A 19,343-nucleotide genomic window follows, 5' to 3' on the forward strand; every position below is an offset into this window, starting at 1 on the left:
GCTAACACCTGCACTTGGTAATGAATGAAGAAAATACAAAAAGAAATAAGGAAGTACGATTTCCAAATGTGTAATATACGAAATTAAGTATCTATCTGGTTAATTTATCAACAAAAATGCCATCAACATAACCATTGTCAAACAGAAGATTTCCAGGCTAATTCATAGGAATCATAATCGAAAGTAAACCAAGGAGAATGCATGGGTGAAACCGGTATATCGCTACTCTCCCTTGATGACTCCTTGTTTTACTTTCGATTATGATTCCTATGAATTAGCGTGGAAATCTTCTGTTTGACAATGGTTATGTTGATGGCATTTTTGTTGATACATTAACCGATAGATAATCAATATCGTATGATATTACCCACTTGGAAATCGTGCTTCTTTTTCTTTCTTTTTGTATTTTCTACAGAAAAAATTGTTTATTGGTCAGGGTTGAGACTTATTTAGGCGAATATTCACCGCAATTCATGAATGAAATATACACCATCCATCTCATCACCAAGTCAGTCGTTAAACATAGAAACACAATCAAGCAAAGTGGCCAACCGCCTTCATCAATCCCAAAGAGGCCACCTTCCAAAATCCTCCAACCCTGTTGTATCCCCTCAAGGCTCCGCTATAACTAAACCGTCCTAACTTACAGTCATCAAGCTGTCAGCCCTCAAACGATATCAAGGATGATGTTTCATCCCGTCCTACAGCCGGGATAACAATATGTTTCCCGGTCAAACAGACCGCAGGAATCGTCGAGTTGTCCTAATGGATTCCAACGATATTAACGGACTGCTGATAATGGCGCCAGCCTGTGTCCACAAAGCTGCGTGGCTTTGTCGGACAACTGTGCCCGGATTTAGAATGCGTATAGCGTCTAAAGCGGGCCTAATCCGAAGGTGAGGCTGGATCTGGTGCAGGTCCCGCACATTCTGGTTTGGGTTAATTGGGGCGAAGGTGCTTCCTTCGCGTGAATTTAAAGTGGTTTTGGTTATTGGGACAATGCTGAATTGTGTTTGTGATTCGTTTTCGTTCAATTCATAATTGATAACTTTGCCTTCGACGTTTTCTTCCAAAATTAGGGGCTTTATTGCAAAAAACTGGTTATACAATTATAATTCAAAGTACTGTTCATCGGTAGCCACTATCCTGCGTTGAAAAATCCGGAATTGCTGGTCAGCCAGGCCATGTGTCATTGATCGAAACAAGTGATAGTCCGAGAGAGCAACGTCTGGAGAATACGGAGGGTGAGGTAGGACTTCCCATTTCAACGCTTTCAAGTATGTCTTCATCACTTTCGCAACAGGGGGTCGAGAATTGTCATGCTGTAAAATCACTGTATCATGTCTCTCGTTGTATTGCGACCGTTTGTCTTTCAGTGCTTGGCTCAAATGCATTAATTGCATTCGATAACGACCGCTTGTGATTGTTTAGGTCGGTTTTAACAACTCATAATGGACTACGCCGAGTTGGTCCCACCAAATACTGAGCTTGACCTTGGAACCGTGAATATTCGGTTTGGCCGTCGACGTGGAAGTATAGCCGGGATATCTTCATGATTTTCTGTGCTTGGGATTATCGTTATGAACCCATTATTCGTCTTCAGTAACAATGCCATGCAGAAATCCCTTCCGTCTTTGCATTGTAAGCAGCTGTTCACAAGCAAACAAACGCCGTTCAACATCTCTCGGCTTCAACTCGTACGACATCCAATTGTTTCTGAATAATTCCCATGACTTTCAGGCGTTTTGAAATGGCTTGTTACGTCCCTCTCAATGATTCTGATAATTTTTGTTGCGTTTGACACGAGTCTTGATCAAGTAATGCCTCCAATTCTGCATCTTCGATAACCTTCTCTCTTCCATCGTCATGATGGTCTTCAACGCTTCGAAAAACTTAAATGAAATACAATTGTTGAAACTACACTCATATTTCCAAGAAGTACCTACCTAATTTTTATATAAATGAACCTTTACTTTCCCAATGCAAAATTTTCAAATTCAAATATTCCTTCTTAAATGGTTCTCCATACGTTGACTCTAACTCATTGTAAAGAATTCATTTCCTGTGATCCTTTATTCTCATATCCAAGGATCTTTTCCTTCATTCAATTGAAAATAAAATTAGGAAATCTTACCAAGGTAAAATTAATAACTCAAGTTGAACTTATTAGGAAAAGTTTAAGGGTAAATTTTGAAAAAAAATCCAGGGAATTTATTGAATAACCAGACAAAATCATCCAATTCAACACAAAGTGAGTAATATTAACTAATTAGTCTATAATGGAGTAACGATCAACACAATTCAAACAAATATTAAATAAGCACGAAAAATTTGTTTGTTTCGGAATCTTCCAACTGCGCCGGAATTTATTTTTAGCTTCACTTGTTTGAATGACATTTGTGAATAAAAAACATGTCAATTGTCAATTTCTCAATCTCGTTACAGAACTTCTATCCAATATCAAGATGAATTTTCGACAAGTAGAGATTAAATATCAGTTATCTTAACTTTCTCGTGGATAATTCCCAATTCCGTCCCTGCACGTCGACCTGATCTTGCCCTAATCACCACAGTTTCAGTTAAGTCCTGTCCAAATTACGGTGAAGCATCGTTCTTCTGGAGCACAATATCTATCCTTTGGGCTGACATGTGAACAATATATTAATTCGGGCCTTTTTGCCTTCATCAATCACTGCGTTCTTCTGCAGCACACAGAAAGACTGGATAAAAACGCAACACTGTGCACATTGAAATTTGGGACGGGAGAATGACCTACTGCCTTTCGGATGCATATGCTGATGGTTCGGTCTGGATTGGACTGGATTGATTCTGGAGAGAGAAACTCATAAATCGTTATTATTAATTATAATAAAGAGTGAAACATTGATTGCTTTTGCTGACTATCAATCAAATAGCCTCTGCCACGGATCAATCTATTATCTGTCAAATTTATATAAAATAAATCACTTGACAGCTGTTAAATCGGTCGCCATCTCGAACAGTAATCCCAACTTAAAGATATATACCTCGAAAAAAAACACCCGTTAATAAAATGTTCATGAAGGCTGTGCGAATATGCAATATTCTCGCACGATTTTGTTCTACAAGGTATGGCAGAATAATTGAATTAGCCACAGAATTAGAGAAATAACTGTTTTTAATGGTTAGACCTAGGACTTTTCCAGCTGGAACCTTGTAAGGATTTCAATTATAACCTCTCTTGACATAATTTTCTCAAAAAAAAAATGGAACACTAATACATTATGAACGAAAAAACTCCAGGATCAGCTTCAAACAGCTGACAAATTTCGATCTCTTCCAAACCTCCAAACGAACTTCCAGAGAAAGACAATTCCCAGTGTTTACCCAAGACTCAACGCAGTCACGCCCAATAACGCCTAAGACAAACAGGACTCAGATTGTTTGGACAGTTTAAGAAATAGCACTCCACGTGTACAACTCGACGCCCACACGTCTCTTCTAATACTGTTATGAAAGGAGCAGGACCTCCCGCAAACATTTACCCCCCGTATCTCCTCCACATGTCTTTTTTATGTACACATATCGACATCTTGAGAGGATCTCGAGATTTGGGTCAGGCTACGTCAGACCGGTTGCTGTTGTTGAGGTCCCCAAGGTGGGAACGGAAATCCCTAGGTGGGTGGTGGTTTGGGGGTTATCCAGCTGGGGAGATCGTAAAATGTAAGGTTAGGAAACTTGAAACAAATTTCTGATAACGTGGTTTATGAAGCTAGATGTCAGATCGTTAAAAAATAGAGGAGAAACATTGAAACCAGGTTATTCCCTAATAATTCCACTGATTAAGTTGGATATTACGTTTGTAAAGGGTGTTTTTTTAAAGCTATAGAACTTTAAATTGCAATAAAACAACGACGGATCATTCGATTGATATGAATTTTATTTATCCTCATATAGATAGAAGATAGAAGAAGATGGCATTCCATTTTAAATATGATTTCTGGCATATGACCGCCATGGCTGGCTCGGATGTAGAACAATCTGGACATCCAATTTTCGATGACTTTTTCAAACATTTGTGGCCGTATATCGGCAATAACACGGCGAATGTTGTCTTCCAAATGGTCAAGGGTTTGTGGCTTATCTGCATAGACCAATGACTTTACATAGCCCCACAGAAAGTAGTCTAGCGGTCTTAAATCACAAGATCTTGGAGGCCAATTCACAGGTCCAAAACGTGAAATTAGGCGGTCACCAAACGTGTCTTTCAATAAATCGATTGTGGCACGAGCTGTGTGACATGTTGCGCCGTCTTGTTGGAACCACAGCTCCTGGACATCATGGTTGTTCAATTCAGGAATGAAAAAAATTGTAATCATGGTTCTATACCGATCACCTTTGACTGTAACGTTCTGGCCATCATCGTTTTTGAAGAAGTACGGACCAATGATTCCACCAGCCTATAAAGCGCACCAAACAATCAGTTTTTCTGGATGTGACGATTTTTGACATAATTTTGAGGATTAGCTTCACTCCAAATGCGACAGTTTCCTTTGTTGACGTAGCTATTCAACCCTGTGCGCTTCATCGCTAAACAAAATAAAATGGACGTAGTGCGCGATACATATTCCGCACAGAACCATTATTTTCGAAATAAAATTGCACTATTTGCAAGCGTTGTTCTGGCGTGAGTCTAATTATGATGAATTGCCAAACCAAACTGAGAATAAATCAATTGACAGCTGTTAAATCGGTCACCATCTTGAACAGTAATGCCAACTTAAAATTATATACCTCGAAAAAAAACACCCGTTATATGAGCATCTATTTGAACAAGCAAGTAGGAAAGATTCGATATGTTCTGAACTATCTGTAGACTGGTTCTGTTCATTTCTTGATAGAATATACCTATATATTTGATTCTCAATATTTCTTCATTCGATTCCCCTTAGGCATTGGCTATGGTAAAAAATTTTGTCCTCCTTCGAATCTTAAAATTCTGTACTGGAAATTGAATCAACCCATATAAAATTCAGACCTCTCCTGCTAAACATCTCCATTATTTTCATTGTAAACATACGTCAGGAGAACAAAAACCGAAGACCATCCAAAGAAAAACACCCTTCTCCATTCAACGTAAACGTCCAAAAATAACTACAGGCCTCCAAAAACAATTCCACTCCTCCGCGTTTCGCCCAGTACGCCACTGGCAGGGACCGGAGGACTGGGTCGGCACTTACACTGATAAATTAATCGAAACTTTGGCTTCATTCAGGAAGAACAACAGCAGCCGAAAGATAACAAAAACAGAGGAGACGAGGGTATAAAATTTTATGTAAGGGAGTGGAGTCGAAAAAAAAACGGGAGAAGTTATCCCTGCAACGTTGTTGGTATTGGCAACGAGCTCCGGGTATCTTGGAAGATTAATAATGGCTGAATTATATGGCGAAAGATGTGTTTTATTCCGGTCTGTGGTTGCTTTTTATGTCGCGCATAATCTAAGCATGATTCTGTGATAGGACAATTAACCTTTGAGCTAGGCGGATGATGCAGCTTCTTGTTATTGGATTTTTTGCCAAGTGAGACTTTCCTCGAGGTATTTATCAAGCTAGATGATGAATTATATGAAAAGACGTAAGACCTTGTGCTGAAAAGTTTATTATTTTATACTGATGGGTGTTTTTTTTCGAGGTATATAACTTTAAGTTGGCATTACTGTTCAAGATGGCGACCGATTCAACAGCTGTCAAAAGATTTATTCTCAGTTTGGTTCGGCAATTTATCATAAATAGACTCACGCCTGAACAACGCTTGCAAATAGTGCAATTTCATTTCGAAAATAATGGTTCTGTGCGGAATACGTATCGCGCACTACGTCCATTTTATTTTTTTTAGCGATGAAGCGCACTTCTGGTTGAATGGCTACGTCAACAAACAAAACTTCCGCGTTTGAAGTGAAGCTAATCCTCAAGTGTATGTCGAAACACCGTTACATCCAGAAAAACGTACTGTTTGGTGCGCTTTATGGGCTGGTGGAATCATTGGTCCGTACTTCTTCAAAAAAGATGATGACCAGAACGTTACAGTCAATGGTGATCGGTATAGAGCTATGATTACTAAATTTTTCATTCCTGAATTGAACAACCATGATGTCCAGGAGCTGTGTTTCCAACAAGACGGCGCAGCATGTCACACAGCTCGTGCCACAATCGATTTATTGAAAGACACGTTTGGTGACCGCCTAATTTCACGTTTTGGACCTGTGAATTGGCCTCCAAGATCTGGTGATTTAACACCGCTAGACTACTTTCTGTGAGGCTATGTAAAGTCATTGGTCTATGCGGATAAGCCAAAAACCCTTGACCATTTGGAAGACAACATTCGCCGTGTTATTGCCGATATACGGTCACAAATGTTGGAGAAAGTCATCGAAAATTGGACGTCCAGATTGGACTACATCCGAGCCAGCCGTGTTGATCATATACCAGAAATCATATTCAAAATGTAATGCCACAAGATTATCTTGCGGATATATAAAATTCATGTCAATCGAATAATTCATCGTTGTTTTATTGCAATTTAAAGTTCTATAGCTCTAAAAAGAACACCCTTCAGTAGCTTAATACGACCGCTGTTCTTCTTCACAAGGATTGTTATTCACCGGAGGGAATAATAATTATTCATTAACTCATCATTAAATATTCACAAACGTGTTGAATCGAAAGCAGCCCGTTTAATGCATGTTGACATCAGTTGAACAATTGAATATGATGTTCGCAGAATATTGATTGTTAACCTAGAAGTTTCATGAGGCAATTGCCAGTGCAGAATAAAATTATTCTCTAGCAGATTATGAGTATGTTAGTACCCCAATTTTTATAATCTTTAGGTAGATATTATACACACCGGCAAAATTAAAAGAAAGCACTGATAGCTGATTTGAGCAATTATTTTTTTTAAATTGCAGCATGATTCCTTGGAAACGCAATTGTTAAGAACCCTCTTCTTATTTACTTCGTTTCCTGTTATATACGGGGGTGAACAAAAAAAATGATAAATAAGCTTTTATTCAGACCACCCTGTGTAGTGAATCTTTGACAAGCGAGAATGTTTACAAACACTCATATGTTGCCTATTCTGTAGATAAAACTGGATAACAAATTGAATTAGTTTTCATACCCTGAAAACATCAAGTCTCTAGGTCTTTTATTTCGGAAGTTATCGTGTTTACATACAGACGGCACCATAGAATACTAATAATATGTAAAAATGACCTCGCGAGAAATAAATAACATCGGTGATTCAATAGATTCTTTCTACATATCTATGGAGCCAAAATGAGTTTTCTGCCATTGCCTTCACCATCTGTCAAACTCGTCAAAATTCCAGTTCGAAATGTTTTTGAGAATAATTATGATCAGCAGATTGTGTTGGGAAATTCTAGATGAGAACACTATATTGAAGAGCGAATGTAGCAACTTGAACCTTCTGAGGAGATACATAAGGAAGTTGTACAGAGGTATCAAACTGCGACACTACGAGATCTACTTCAGATACTCTCTGACCAAGTTCATGAAAATTTTCGACCAATACTCTTACAAGATATTCTACAATATGGACTCAACTCATATCATCTATATGTATCTTTTAGATTGCGATTCTTACATACCAGGTGAGATCATGTGTTCAATCTGAGGCCTCTGCTAGAATCAGAAGTAGCATGAACCTAGTGACCTCTAACCTCGTAAACAGAGATTGTACCAAAAACAATTCAGGCCGTTCCTATTTTTGGTTAAAAAACCTCTACCATCTATTTTGATATGAAAATAAATCATTAAACTCATCTTTATCAAAGGTACGAGGCAATTCTTGAACTGCTTAGAGACCAAGAAGATGCTGCAAGAAGAATTTGAGAAGAGAAGTAAGTACGACGTGGAAATGAAAGAACCAGACATAAAATGCATGGAAGAGGAGGGAGAATTACCTAAGGAAAAAACTCCTACGATAGCAGAAATTATAAATTATGCAACGAGGCACATGGATCATGAAGAATGTTTCAATACTGACATGTTGTTACAACATAAGATGATTTCCACCCTGAAGAAAGGTAGTATGAGCCTTCAGAATATCTCTCTTGAAAGTGTTCACTTATTGGTCTATTGACCACTAAGGAAATATTTAGCCTCATTTCCTACACTTTTGGACAGATCCAACAGTGTATGTGACAACACCATTAGAAAATAATAGTCAGCACTGGTAATGATCAGCTTTAGCCATTTCAGTTTGTATGTCAAAATTCTCAAGGTCAGATCTTTGATCTAAATAACCAAGTTTGTAATGTTAATATGTTCTTGTTGTACTATTCTAGGAGTCGAGCTCCTCGATGACATATCAGAAAACAGATCATAGATATCTTGTTTAGTTTTCGAGTTGCAAAGGGCGTTTTTGAAAAATTACTGTTTCGATTATTTCACATTATATCTTGGTTTCTGAAGTTTGAAGGAGGTGTTACTATCACTCATTTGCTGTCGATTGAGCTATATTTAGCGATAGGTAAGCGAAGATATTTGAGTTCTTGTCTTTTTTAAAATTTCTCATCTGACTTTTTCTGATTTTCTGTCAAATTTTTCTACGTTGATCAAGTTTGATTCGAATTTTGAATTATTTTCATCAGAAAAGGACGAGATATGTATAAAAAAGCAAAACTGTGCTGTTTAGATGTTTAATGAGAATTATTATGATTCGATAGGTGGTACATAAAAGAATGTAAATTTCTAACATAAATTTGCTGGCCACTTTCGAATTCCACAATTTATGAGTGACATTATGATTTTGAAAACTTGCCAAATTCCTTATTTTCTAAAAACTTTTCGTTAAAATACAGGCACTTGTTTTGATTCAGCAGATTTTGATTTGAAACGGTAATGAAGCCAGGAAGAAAAATAACTAATAAATTTTTTTTTTATTGCAATTAAACTCAAAATTTCAGCAGGAATAGTATTCATAAATTATGTTTGAGATGACCCCCACCATTTTTTATCCAAGCACCTGCCCTCTTTCTTATTTCTTCAGTTGTTACTTTCCACCTAAAATTTACTCTCAATCCTCTCGCTATTTCCTCTATTCTAAGGGTGTTAGATCCGGACTTCTCATTGGCCACGAAAGTAATCCAAATTATTATCAAATTTGGTCAACGTAGAAAAAATTGACTAAAAATCAATTAAGGTGAGAAATCTTTTAAAAATCAAAAGAACTCAAATTATGTTTAAAGTAAACGACAGCAAATGAGTCATACTAACACGCCCTCTAAGGTTCACGTCTAAATTGAAAACTCCCTTTATAATTCCATTAATTTCGAGATTTAATTAATTTTGTCTGTATTGTATAATTGTACTCAAGTGATATAAAGGGTGTCTCATTTGAAGAACACCAACTTTGTCTTTTTTCTCTAACACGGTAATTACTTTCTTGGATCTGTTATGAGTACCTATCAGAAATTAAGATATAGTGAAATATTTGAAACAGTTATTTTTAGAAACGCCCTGTAACTCGAGAATGAAATAAGATATTTACGATCTGATCTGTGATATCTTATTATTTCGAGAAAAGAGATCAGGAGTTCTTGAAGATTCTTTCGCTAACTCTTATAGTTCTCGAGATACTCTCAGTGATCTTCGAATTTGGAACACAACAACACAACATTTAGATGGAACAACTCAATAAGCGTACAGTGCGTCCAAAACCCACTCAACCAAAGTAGACTTGCAACTATATTGCAAGTTCATCGGTCACGATGAAACGTCAGAAACCCCCCACCTATTCCCCCTCTACAAACCGAACCACAGAACCTACATCGCGATCACGTCAGAACCTGCCTTCCGACATGCAACGAACGCGTTTATCGTACCTGAAAGGGGACGCATCTAGGTCCAATCGTAGTTCCGGTTCCGCGACAAGTCCGCGTCCCTATTAGTCCCGGATTTATCCCTTCCGGCCCGGCTACGCTCCCGATTATATCCTATTCATGGGACCCTAACAAGGAGTAAACACGTACGGGCGCGCTCTCGCCCCTTAGGGATAACGGTGCCGACGCACACAAACACGTGTGCGCCTGTAAACTCGGAATAATTGATGCTTATTTCCAGAGTGGGAGTGGGGGGTGTGCAGCAAACGACTTTCCAGACTCCAATAACTGTAAAATATAGTCGGGGGTTTTGGAGTAAACTGGAGGCGGCGCGGAGAGGTTTGTACGCTCCGGTGACGGCAAACAGAGCTCGCGATACAAAGGGTCCTGGAGGGGGGCAAAAAATGGCGCTGTCGTTTGTCTTCTTCGTTCTAGTTGGAAGTAGAAGCTTTAAGGTGCTTGTTTTACGTCTTTAGAACGAGGCAACGTACGTTCGGTATGCTTGAAACAATGTTTGTTCGTTTGTATGTGCCGGTTGTTATCAATTCGATGTCTAATGAAGGGATCTACTGGAGTTGGATGGGATGAATGCCATATTTTATAGCTCTTTTTGGGATACTCTTTAGGAAATCAACATTACAAGGGAGTCACTCTTTTTCTTACGCTTCAATATCAACTTAAATAGATGTATATCATATGGAAACCGAGTCAATTTATCTTTGATGTTTTATACATTATAAGTTCAAGCTTAATTGTCAACATTTTGTGAAGAAATTGCCAATTTTAAATGAAAGCTAAATACATCAATAGTTGTCTATCAAATAGAAAACGAGTCAATCAAATCTTTGATGTTTCATGCATTATATGTTCAAGCTTAATTGTCAACATTTTTTGATGAAATAGCAACAATGTGTGAAAACCAAATTTTTTTGCGTTGTCTCCGAGAAAAAGAATGTTTTCTTTAGCATTTAAGAACGTTTTTCCCTCATTCTTTGGCGAGGCTTTCACCAGCCAAATGTCGTAGGTGCGCCCTCTCCCTAGGAATTACGGTGATACGTCCCGAGATCGCTGATGGAATCATCAGTTGGGCTATCCAGCGATCTCTGCCCAAGACACACCCTCTCAAACCATCGTGGAGAGGTGACTCTGCAAAACGGGGATTATTTATGAACCCACTGATGTTTTGCTAGAGAGTAATGCGAAGCCAACAACGTCACCTCTGGGCTATTCCGAGTCACTCCAATTTCTTCTTTCAATCGATCTTTTAACAGTATGTTATATTCACTAAATAAAGAGTAAATAGACAATATTCTAAGCACATCCTAAAATACGGTTGCCTCAACCTTGCCAGCTGATGTTTTAGATTTTGATCGCTTTGGACCGTGCTTTCGACAGATTCCACCCAGTGTCTTCCACTCAGCCGACGCTATTTTTGACTCAGAAGTGTTCCGATGAATCCATGTTTTATCCCCTATCGAATCATAAACTCCTGTTTATTCCGTCTAAACATCTCTAAACAGTATTCGGAATCGTCGATGATCAGCGTTATAATACCAACAGAAGACTAAAGTAAACTAATTGTGCTGAGTTTGAGAACCTCTTCAATTATTCCATGAAGATGGACTTTATTCCAACCACAATTAGGCAACTTTGTATAGAGGAACACATTGGATTGCAGAAGTTGTCCATGGCCCATGTAGTTTCGATACTATAGGATAGTTGGTAGTAAATATCAATGTTTGTCGCCATTAAGATATGAATTCCGTGTTGAAATGGAGCAAGCACAGTTTTCGAATAGGATTTATTGATTCTTTCATGTAACCTGACAAAACCGATGCGACAAATTAGATGCAAAGGAAAATAGACATATCGTCTTGAACTATTCCAACTTGTAGCAGCTATCATTAAAGAAAGCAGAGTAACATCGTGAAATGTTCAATAGAGAAAAATTTTACGCAATATCCTCACTGAACCTGTCAATTAATTTGGATTTATATCAGAGGGATGTATAGATTAGAGTAAAGAAATCCAAGCTGAAGTATAACTCTAGCAAGGATTCTTATACTCTGCATATTTTAAACAAGAACAGAGCATTCTTGTTTCTGTTCAATATCAGTATGTGACGTTACTCTTTTATGTTTCTACTTTCAGATATCTTTTTAGCTCTCAAAACTAACTGATATTCGTAGTGTTTCAACCTAAAAAGAAGGTAAAATATACGTCCCAATGATAATTTAATCGAAAACACTGAATTCAATACATGATCAATTCTTTTCAAGATTTCTAGTATCCTCAAGAATGAATGTGTCAGTGATTCTTTTAGTGAGTGAATATTTCAGGCATTTTATGGAAAGGGCTGGGATAGAATCACTTAAACTTCATATGATGATGATAGAATGATGATTGAAATCACGTTGAAATCATTTCTGAATTAAATTTCACTGCGTTTTTGGTCACACCCTAAATTTAAAACTGAAATCAACGAGTCTATCGGTCGATAAAACTTTAGGGTATTGTGTTTTCGTGGGGTTATTGAAACACTAATTGACGACAGACGAGAACTGTATTTTGGAACAGCACCTGGAAACATCCTTGAACGCTCTACCAACCCAACTGGTCATCACCTCGTAACTAACTCCACTGAACTCGCCTTTTCCCAGTTTTATACCTGGGTTACAAAAATAAAATCATTTGGTACACCGTGAATTTCCTCTTCCTATTCTTATTCTCTAAGTTGTATGCCTGGGCAATGGTATCATGGTACCTGCATACTAATCAGGGTAGAGGAAAGATATTTCCCATTGTATCATTGTATGAATGAGAATATTGTATGCACAAGTACCACGAAAGACCATTGTAACACTACGTCCTCTAGCACGTTCAAACTTGGGTCCCTTTGACCTTACTAATGCAGGTACATTTATATTAAGTACTGTGACGAAATTTTCGGCTAGACGCAGACATTATGTCTAATTGTGTTTTGTCGCCACAAAACTTTCAATAAGGGTACATCTATAGCATAACGCTCTGGCTTACTACGAAGAGGAAACGTTACACTCTTTCCACCAACCGACAGGTCCATCACAGCTTCCTACAGGACAGCCGTTCCCGGTGATTTACAGCGCGACGCATTCGCTCCCGGAGGTCACATCGCGACGGCACAATGGAGCGTCGGTCAAAACCGCAAGGGCCTCGGACGTCGACGACAATTAGGGACGGACAATGCGTCGACTGAAGGACGCCAGATTACCGGCCGTCAGAATGGGGCTATTACGTCGACGTCGCATTGTATATCGGCCTCCGGGGACCGATAAATCTCCGGAGATACAGAAATCTTCCTTACACATCCGGCCCGTCGCATAGATCGGAGACAGAAATGTTATTTATTCGTTTCTGTGTTTTTTTTACGGCGCGGAATCAAGGGTTCGAAGGGTTGTTTGATTTATCCTGTGGGGAGTTGTCGAGGTGTGGTTGGGTGCGATGATATCTCAGGGGTATTAAACGTGACGTATAAATTGAGGTTTCAACAACCGTTCTGACGGTTGAAATGAAGGTTACATTTCATCTTATGACGTAGGGGATTTGACATATTAATTTAATTATTTCTTTATCGTGGATCAGCTCTGAGTCTACTATTCTCTCTTTCGTCGGCGGTATATTTCAACTTCAAATCTTTTCTTATTTCATTTCACTTTATTCTCTTCAATATGAGTTGATTATCGCAGCTATATCATGATTGGCAATGGACAATGAATGAATGGAAACGTCAAGTATCTGTTATACGTTATATTTAAAAAGCACCTGCTTCTCCTTCTGCTAGTGTGTTCTTGGAACAAAAACTCTTCAGGATTTCAGAGTTTAAAACTCTCCTGCCAAAAGTGTGTTTCTTAGGCTGGCCAGTTCTGGACCGTATGAGCACAGTATGACCTATTTGCAGATTCAACAGAATTCATCTGCGGTACAGAACGTTTTTGAAGATCATCTGTTTACAGGTGCATGAGCATCTTTGTGAAAGACAAATAAAATTGTCTGATTGAACAACCGACTCCAATGGGATATCTTATTCCTGAAGTGCTGCACTGTAGTGTTTTCTTCCAAACGCTAGACTGAACACTTGCGTATGCTTGAAAGAAGAACTCTTCAAGATAGAAGTGCCTGAGAGACAAGGGCACAGAAATACAATATAGGCATTATGGAGGGATTACCCGGACATGCATAAGTGAAAAGATTCGATATATTTTCTCTGTTCAACCAGCTGCCATACTCTGCGCTTCCATTTATAAGTACTCTCCTCTTATTTCATAGGCTTGACGGAATACTTGCAGACACTGCCAATCCTACATACTGTTCTGGGCAAGTCTTTCTAAACCTCCATTTGTTGATAGGTCAAGGCTGTCATGGACGTTGTTCCTTTTATGAATCAGGTTTGTGATCTCCGTTCTCAGCAGGATATAGAACAAATGGATAGATTTTTAATTTGAATTCAAAAGTGGTTCCATTGCAGCGTGACCTTGTAGTCTATTGTGCCCTCTATCAGAGCTGTTCTCGTCATTAGTCTTGTAGTAGTCTACAGCTCGGCCTTCAGTTGCAAAGTTCTAATGGACTTCATTATCTGGGATGGCTTCAAGGAGGTTACTTCATCACTTTTACAAGTTTCTTGTCTGAAGCAAAATTTACTTCGGTTAGCAATGGCGAAGCATTTCGTCACTAGGTGAAGTATCTTCCGCAGAATCTGCTTTCGTCGTTTTCTGCTAGACTTTTTCTTTTCAGATGATTCCTGAGATGTAATTTCCCTGTAAGAAGTCCAGTGAGGAGATGTAGCATATTCATGTTAAGAAGATCAAACAAACCGTAATTTTGAAAGGCTAATTTCTAGCGAATGGACCACTACACATTCAATTTAATCTTAGTCAAAACCATAGACTTGATCATTCTGAAGGAGCATATAATGCTTCATGGAAGGTGTAGAATCTTTGGAATATCAGTTTTTCATTTCAGGTGGATACGTCCTCTTTCTTAATACAATTGCAGAAGGCATTGATAATCTTCCACTGTTCTCTTCTTTCTCCAATCAATACCTACACCACAACTTGCCCTCTTCGTTGAAGAGAAAATATAATGACACTTCTCATTAATTTATTTTTTCTTCGCAGCTTTGTCATGAGGTAACTCACACTTATAATTGGAATATGGGTCACGACCTAACACTTATACAAAAGGGGATCTCAATTTTGATTTGATTCGAGAAAGAGGTGGGAGTGAAAGTAAACGCTTTGAAGATTAATTGAAACTGTTATGCATCAACACACCGGAAAGTGTACTTTGCCTTTGGGAGGCTGTAGAGGATCTGGGGTTGAACTTGGAGGATTATGCTCATTAAGGCTTCTGATCAGCATACTGAAAAATTCAGTGAATTTAGTCGGGAGACATTTTCCATTAGGATTTAACGGGGTCCTTTGATTAAATTAACGCGATAATTAGTATGAAGGCTTTCAGTTCATTCCTGATGGCTTCCCTTGAAACAAAAAATATTATTCCCGAAATTAACCCGCCCCAAACACATATAACCAACAACTAACGGTCAACTAAAACCCATTGCTTCGACGAGCGCGGTATAGAGATGTCGCCCTGAAAATTGTCATTGCGGTTCCGGATCGGATCGCCCAGCGTCGGATCCCCGGATTCAATCGACGCGCTCTATAAATCGACGCTAGCATGAATAACGTCAAAGCCGACGTTAACCTTCTCGCGGGCGTATACGGCCCCCGCCGCGGGGTAATCAGGGGAATAGGCCCAATTAGGACTGGTCTCTCGGGGTCACGTTGTTAGAACGGTTTCCGGGTTTGTGGTAGTTTGAACAGTGGCGGGGTGGAGGAATACGCGAAATGTTTGATCTTCGGTTGACATCGATTCCTAGTAGGTGAAATTGAAGATGAAAGGACGCAACAAGTAGTCAGGCACGCTGCAAATTGTAGGATGCGCCATGGGCATATTCTTGCCAAGTGAACTTTTGAAGCTTCTCTTTCTTTCAGTACTACTTTTTTTTTTCAGTACTACTAAAAGAGCGAATAGACTTTAACATATCAGGTGTCAAGAATTTGGTGCCGTTGTAAGTTAGAAGAGCACTTACTTGATTAAATCGATATTGCATTGACTCTATATTTATAAACTCATTTTGAATGTACTCATCTAGCCGTTAACTCAACATTTTCTAGTAGCGCTTATGATATTGAACTGGGTTGCCTCTAATATCCACCTCTGGCTATGTCATAAGCTCATTCAGTTTGATCGCGTGGTGTTCTATGCCTTTCTACAGAATTCCTGAAGAGATCGCCTACTATATTGGTAAATCTAACGACGATATTACATCCTGTCTTTTCGTGAAAATTCAGAACTGTCTTGCCCAGAAGTGTGCTTCTTAGGCTGGCCAGTTCTGGTAATCATATACACAGCAGTGGCGGCCGCTCAGAGGAGGCAGAGGAGGCCGGGCCTCCCCAAATTTTACCGCATTATATTTAATTCTTAGTTCAAGTCCAACTATATCATGTTAACCTAAATCAATAGAATATTCAAATTTCTGGATACTTTTTACCCCAATATTTCATCATAGTCTATTTCATGAAGTCTGTTGCGGAGAATGTATAATCTCCGCAACAGACTTCAAAACTGAGAAGATTGCGCATCGCTGCACCGTACTACAGGCATGCGATGTGCTAAAGAATACAGCAGACTCCAGACGCGGGTCGCGGAGGCCCAATTCCTCTCTAGTCGCGTTTGTCTTGAACGTAGAATTTAAAATTTCTCCCGATACGAAGCTCCGGCCACTCTAAATTCGAGCTGGATATCACGTGCCGGAGGCCCTGTCTCCGTTGTCCGAAGCATATATTCGTTTAACCCGAACGGCCCGAACATGATCCACGGCGATTAACGATGGGCTTATATCAGCTGTTTCTGTTTATTAGCGCCAGAATTAGGGAAAGAAAAAGATAGGTCAGTACTTTTTATTCCTTTCGGCGTGTGATTTGTGGTTTCGTGTTAGGATTGTTCGGCAAAGTTTGTAGGTAAGGAAGGATATTGGCTGGCTATTCAGATATATTTTATCGAGAAAAATGGAAACGGAAACGTCGGAAACTAGAAATGAAAATGATAGTGTCAGTAGGGAACTCAGAGTTACTGAAGATATTGTAGATTTTATTTTGATTAAAAAGTTCAGCCAAATGCCTTACGATGACAAAATTTTCATTACCAAAACTATAAAAACACCTCAGCCTGCTATGCAAAATTTAATTGTCAATTCCAGGCATAATCGTTCCTTCTGCGTCCAATGGTACAATAAATGCGAGTGGCTGACCGGAGTACAGTTCGGAATAAATTATTTTGATGGTTTTGTTTACTTTTCTCCGACGATTCAGAAATCAATGTGTGGTCAAAATTAGGGTATTCGGATTTAAAAAATTTACAGAGGTCTATTGAAAGACATGGCAGATCAAAATCTCATTTAGGCGCATCAATTAAATTTAAATTGTTCGGAAAACTCAATATTGTAAATTCACTTGATCAGGGTCATAGGCAAACTATCATAGATCATAACGAAAAGGTCAAAGAAAACAGGGATATTTTGAAAAGATTACTTGACGTAGTTATGTTCCTTTGTTTTCAAGAATTGCCGTTTAGAGGACATGATGAAAGTGTAGATTCGGATAATAGGGGAAATTTTAAAGAGCTATTGTGTTTCATTAGCCGCTATGATTCAAAATTAGAAAAGTTTTTGAATGATGCCACTGTTTTCTCTGGGACGTCAAAATCTATTCAAAACGATTTGATCGAAGCGGTTAGTTTTGTAGTGCGGAGTAAAATTGAGGCGGAATTGCAAAATTCATTGTTTTTTGCCTGGCAAGCAGATGAAACGGTAGACATTACATGTAGCTCGCCATAGTTTTTAGATATGTAAATCAGGAGAGGCAAATAGTTGAAAGATTTGCAGGATTTTTTGCAGACGCAGGTCGAACTGCCGATTCCTTATTCAAATTTTTGACAGAAACGTTCAACAAATTAAATTTAGAAAAAAAATTGATAGCGCAGACGTATGATGGAGCTTCAGTTATGGCAGGTCATTTAAATGCTCACGCACTAAATTTAGTTTTAAATAAAGCTTGCTCGGGTAGTATCAGAGAATGTAAAATTTTTTTTGCAAATTTGTCTGGTTTTTCTTCATTTTTTTCCAAATCTTCTAAAAGAACAGAGGTTCTCAATGCAGTAGGGTCCAATCGATTACCATCAAATGCGGCAACAAGGTGGAATTTTACATCTAGGATTGTTTTCACAGTATTTTCGAACAGGGACAAGTTAATAGAATAGACATTCGATTTTTTTTGGACCACGTGTCAATTTAAGTTCATGATGAATATTTGAATATTTCATAACAATATATATGTATATATATATATATATATATACTATGAAAAAGTATATATATATATATATATATATATATATATATATATATATATATATATATATATATATATATATATATATACTTATTCATACTTGCACTTGGGTATGCATTTCGCTGGCTAAGTAGATACACTAGTGGTATACCTATTTTTTTTTGCTTGGCCTCCTCTGAATGAAAGCTCACGAGCCGCCATTGATACACAGTATATGTTCAGCTGTAGATTGTGAATTATAAATTGTAGATTTGAGGGGGCTTTCATTGCACTGCACAAGAACTGTTCTCGCCATTAGTCTTCGCTTTACAGCTCGCATCCAGTTCCAAAGTCTTAATGACCTCCAATCTTTGTGATGACTTCCCTTGAAGTGTTCCCTACAAGTTCTACTATCCAAAGCATTTTTGTGTTGGCTAGTAATGGCGAGGCATTTCGTCTCCAGGTGATCTAGAATTTCTTCCTCCTCTTGTTCAGCTCATTTTAGTCATGTTAGCACTCTTTGTGGTTGTCAGAGAAAATTCCATGGATCTTTCCGTTTACACAACTCTGATTGTTTTCTGCAATTGGGGTGTGTAATTTTCGAAATGATGCACTGAAGTGTTCTCTCTGTAACTCACAGATGATTCAATTTGCTATTGATGCCTCTCCCACAAGTTTATCAGTTCATTCAATGCTATGACCCTCATGTTATAGTGACCTACATAGTAGTAATGGTCCTTTTCAAGATATTGTCAAGCATACTTAGAGGTCCAGCTTTCTGCTTACGTTAGAACTAGTACATACTTTTTGGCTGAGAGAGAAAAGTTTGACATACATACTTTTTGGATGAGAGAAAAGTGCGACAATCCTGGGAATTCGTTATCTATGGATTTTCACATTGAAGCATCAACGAATATTAATAAACAGAAAACAATGTGAAAAACCAAAGTTCCAGTTCTGTAGTCCATTGGAAAAAAACACAATTTCATACCCCACTATTTGATGATTGGTATATCCATAGGATAACAAGT

At 38.4% G+C, this 19,343-nt stretch overlaps 1 protein-coding gene across 3 annotated transcripts in view; it reads left to right on the forward strand.

Annotated features, from left to right (window-relative positions):
* LOC123671676 overlaps positions 1-19,343 on the forward strand; it is a 111,494-nt gene that overhangs the window by 65,403 nt on the left and 26,748 nt on the right. For 2 of the 3 annotated variants that reach the window (XM_045605636.1, XM_045605635.1), the window contains exons 1-2: positions 7,328-7,651; positions 7,835-8,086. The exons of the other annotated variant lie outside the window; for it this stretch is intronic. Coding sequence is in view for 1 of the 2 variants with exons in the window: in XM_045605635.1 (XP_045461591.1) it covers positions 7,375-7,651; positions 7,835-8,086 (529 nt within the window). In the remaining variant the exon portion in view is untranslated. Of the gene's footprint in view, positions 1-7,327; positions 7,652-7,834; positions 8,087-19,343 lie in introns of those variants that run through there. 3 annotated transcript variants of the gene reach the window in all.

This window comes from Harmonia axyridis, chromosome 1 (assembly GCF_914767665.1).
Source record: "Harmonia axyridis chromosome 1, icHarAxyr1.1, whole genome shotgun sequence".
Taxonomy (NCBI): Eukaryota; Metazoa; Arthropoda; class Insecta; order Coleoptera; family Coccinellidae; genus Harmonia; species Harmonia axyridis.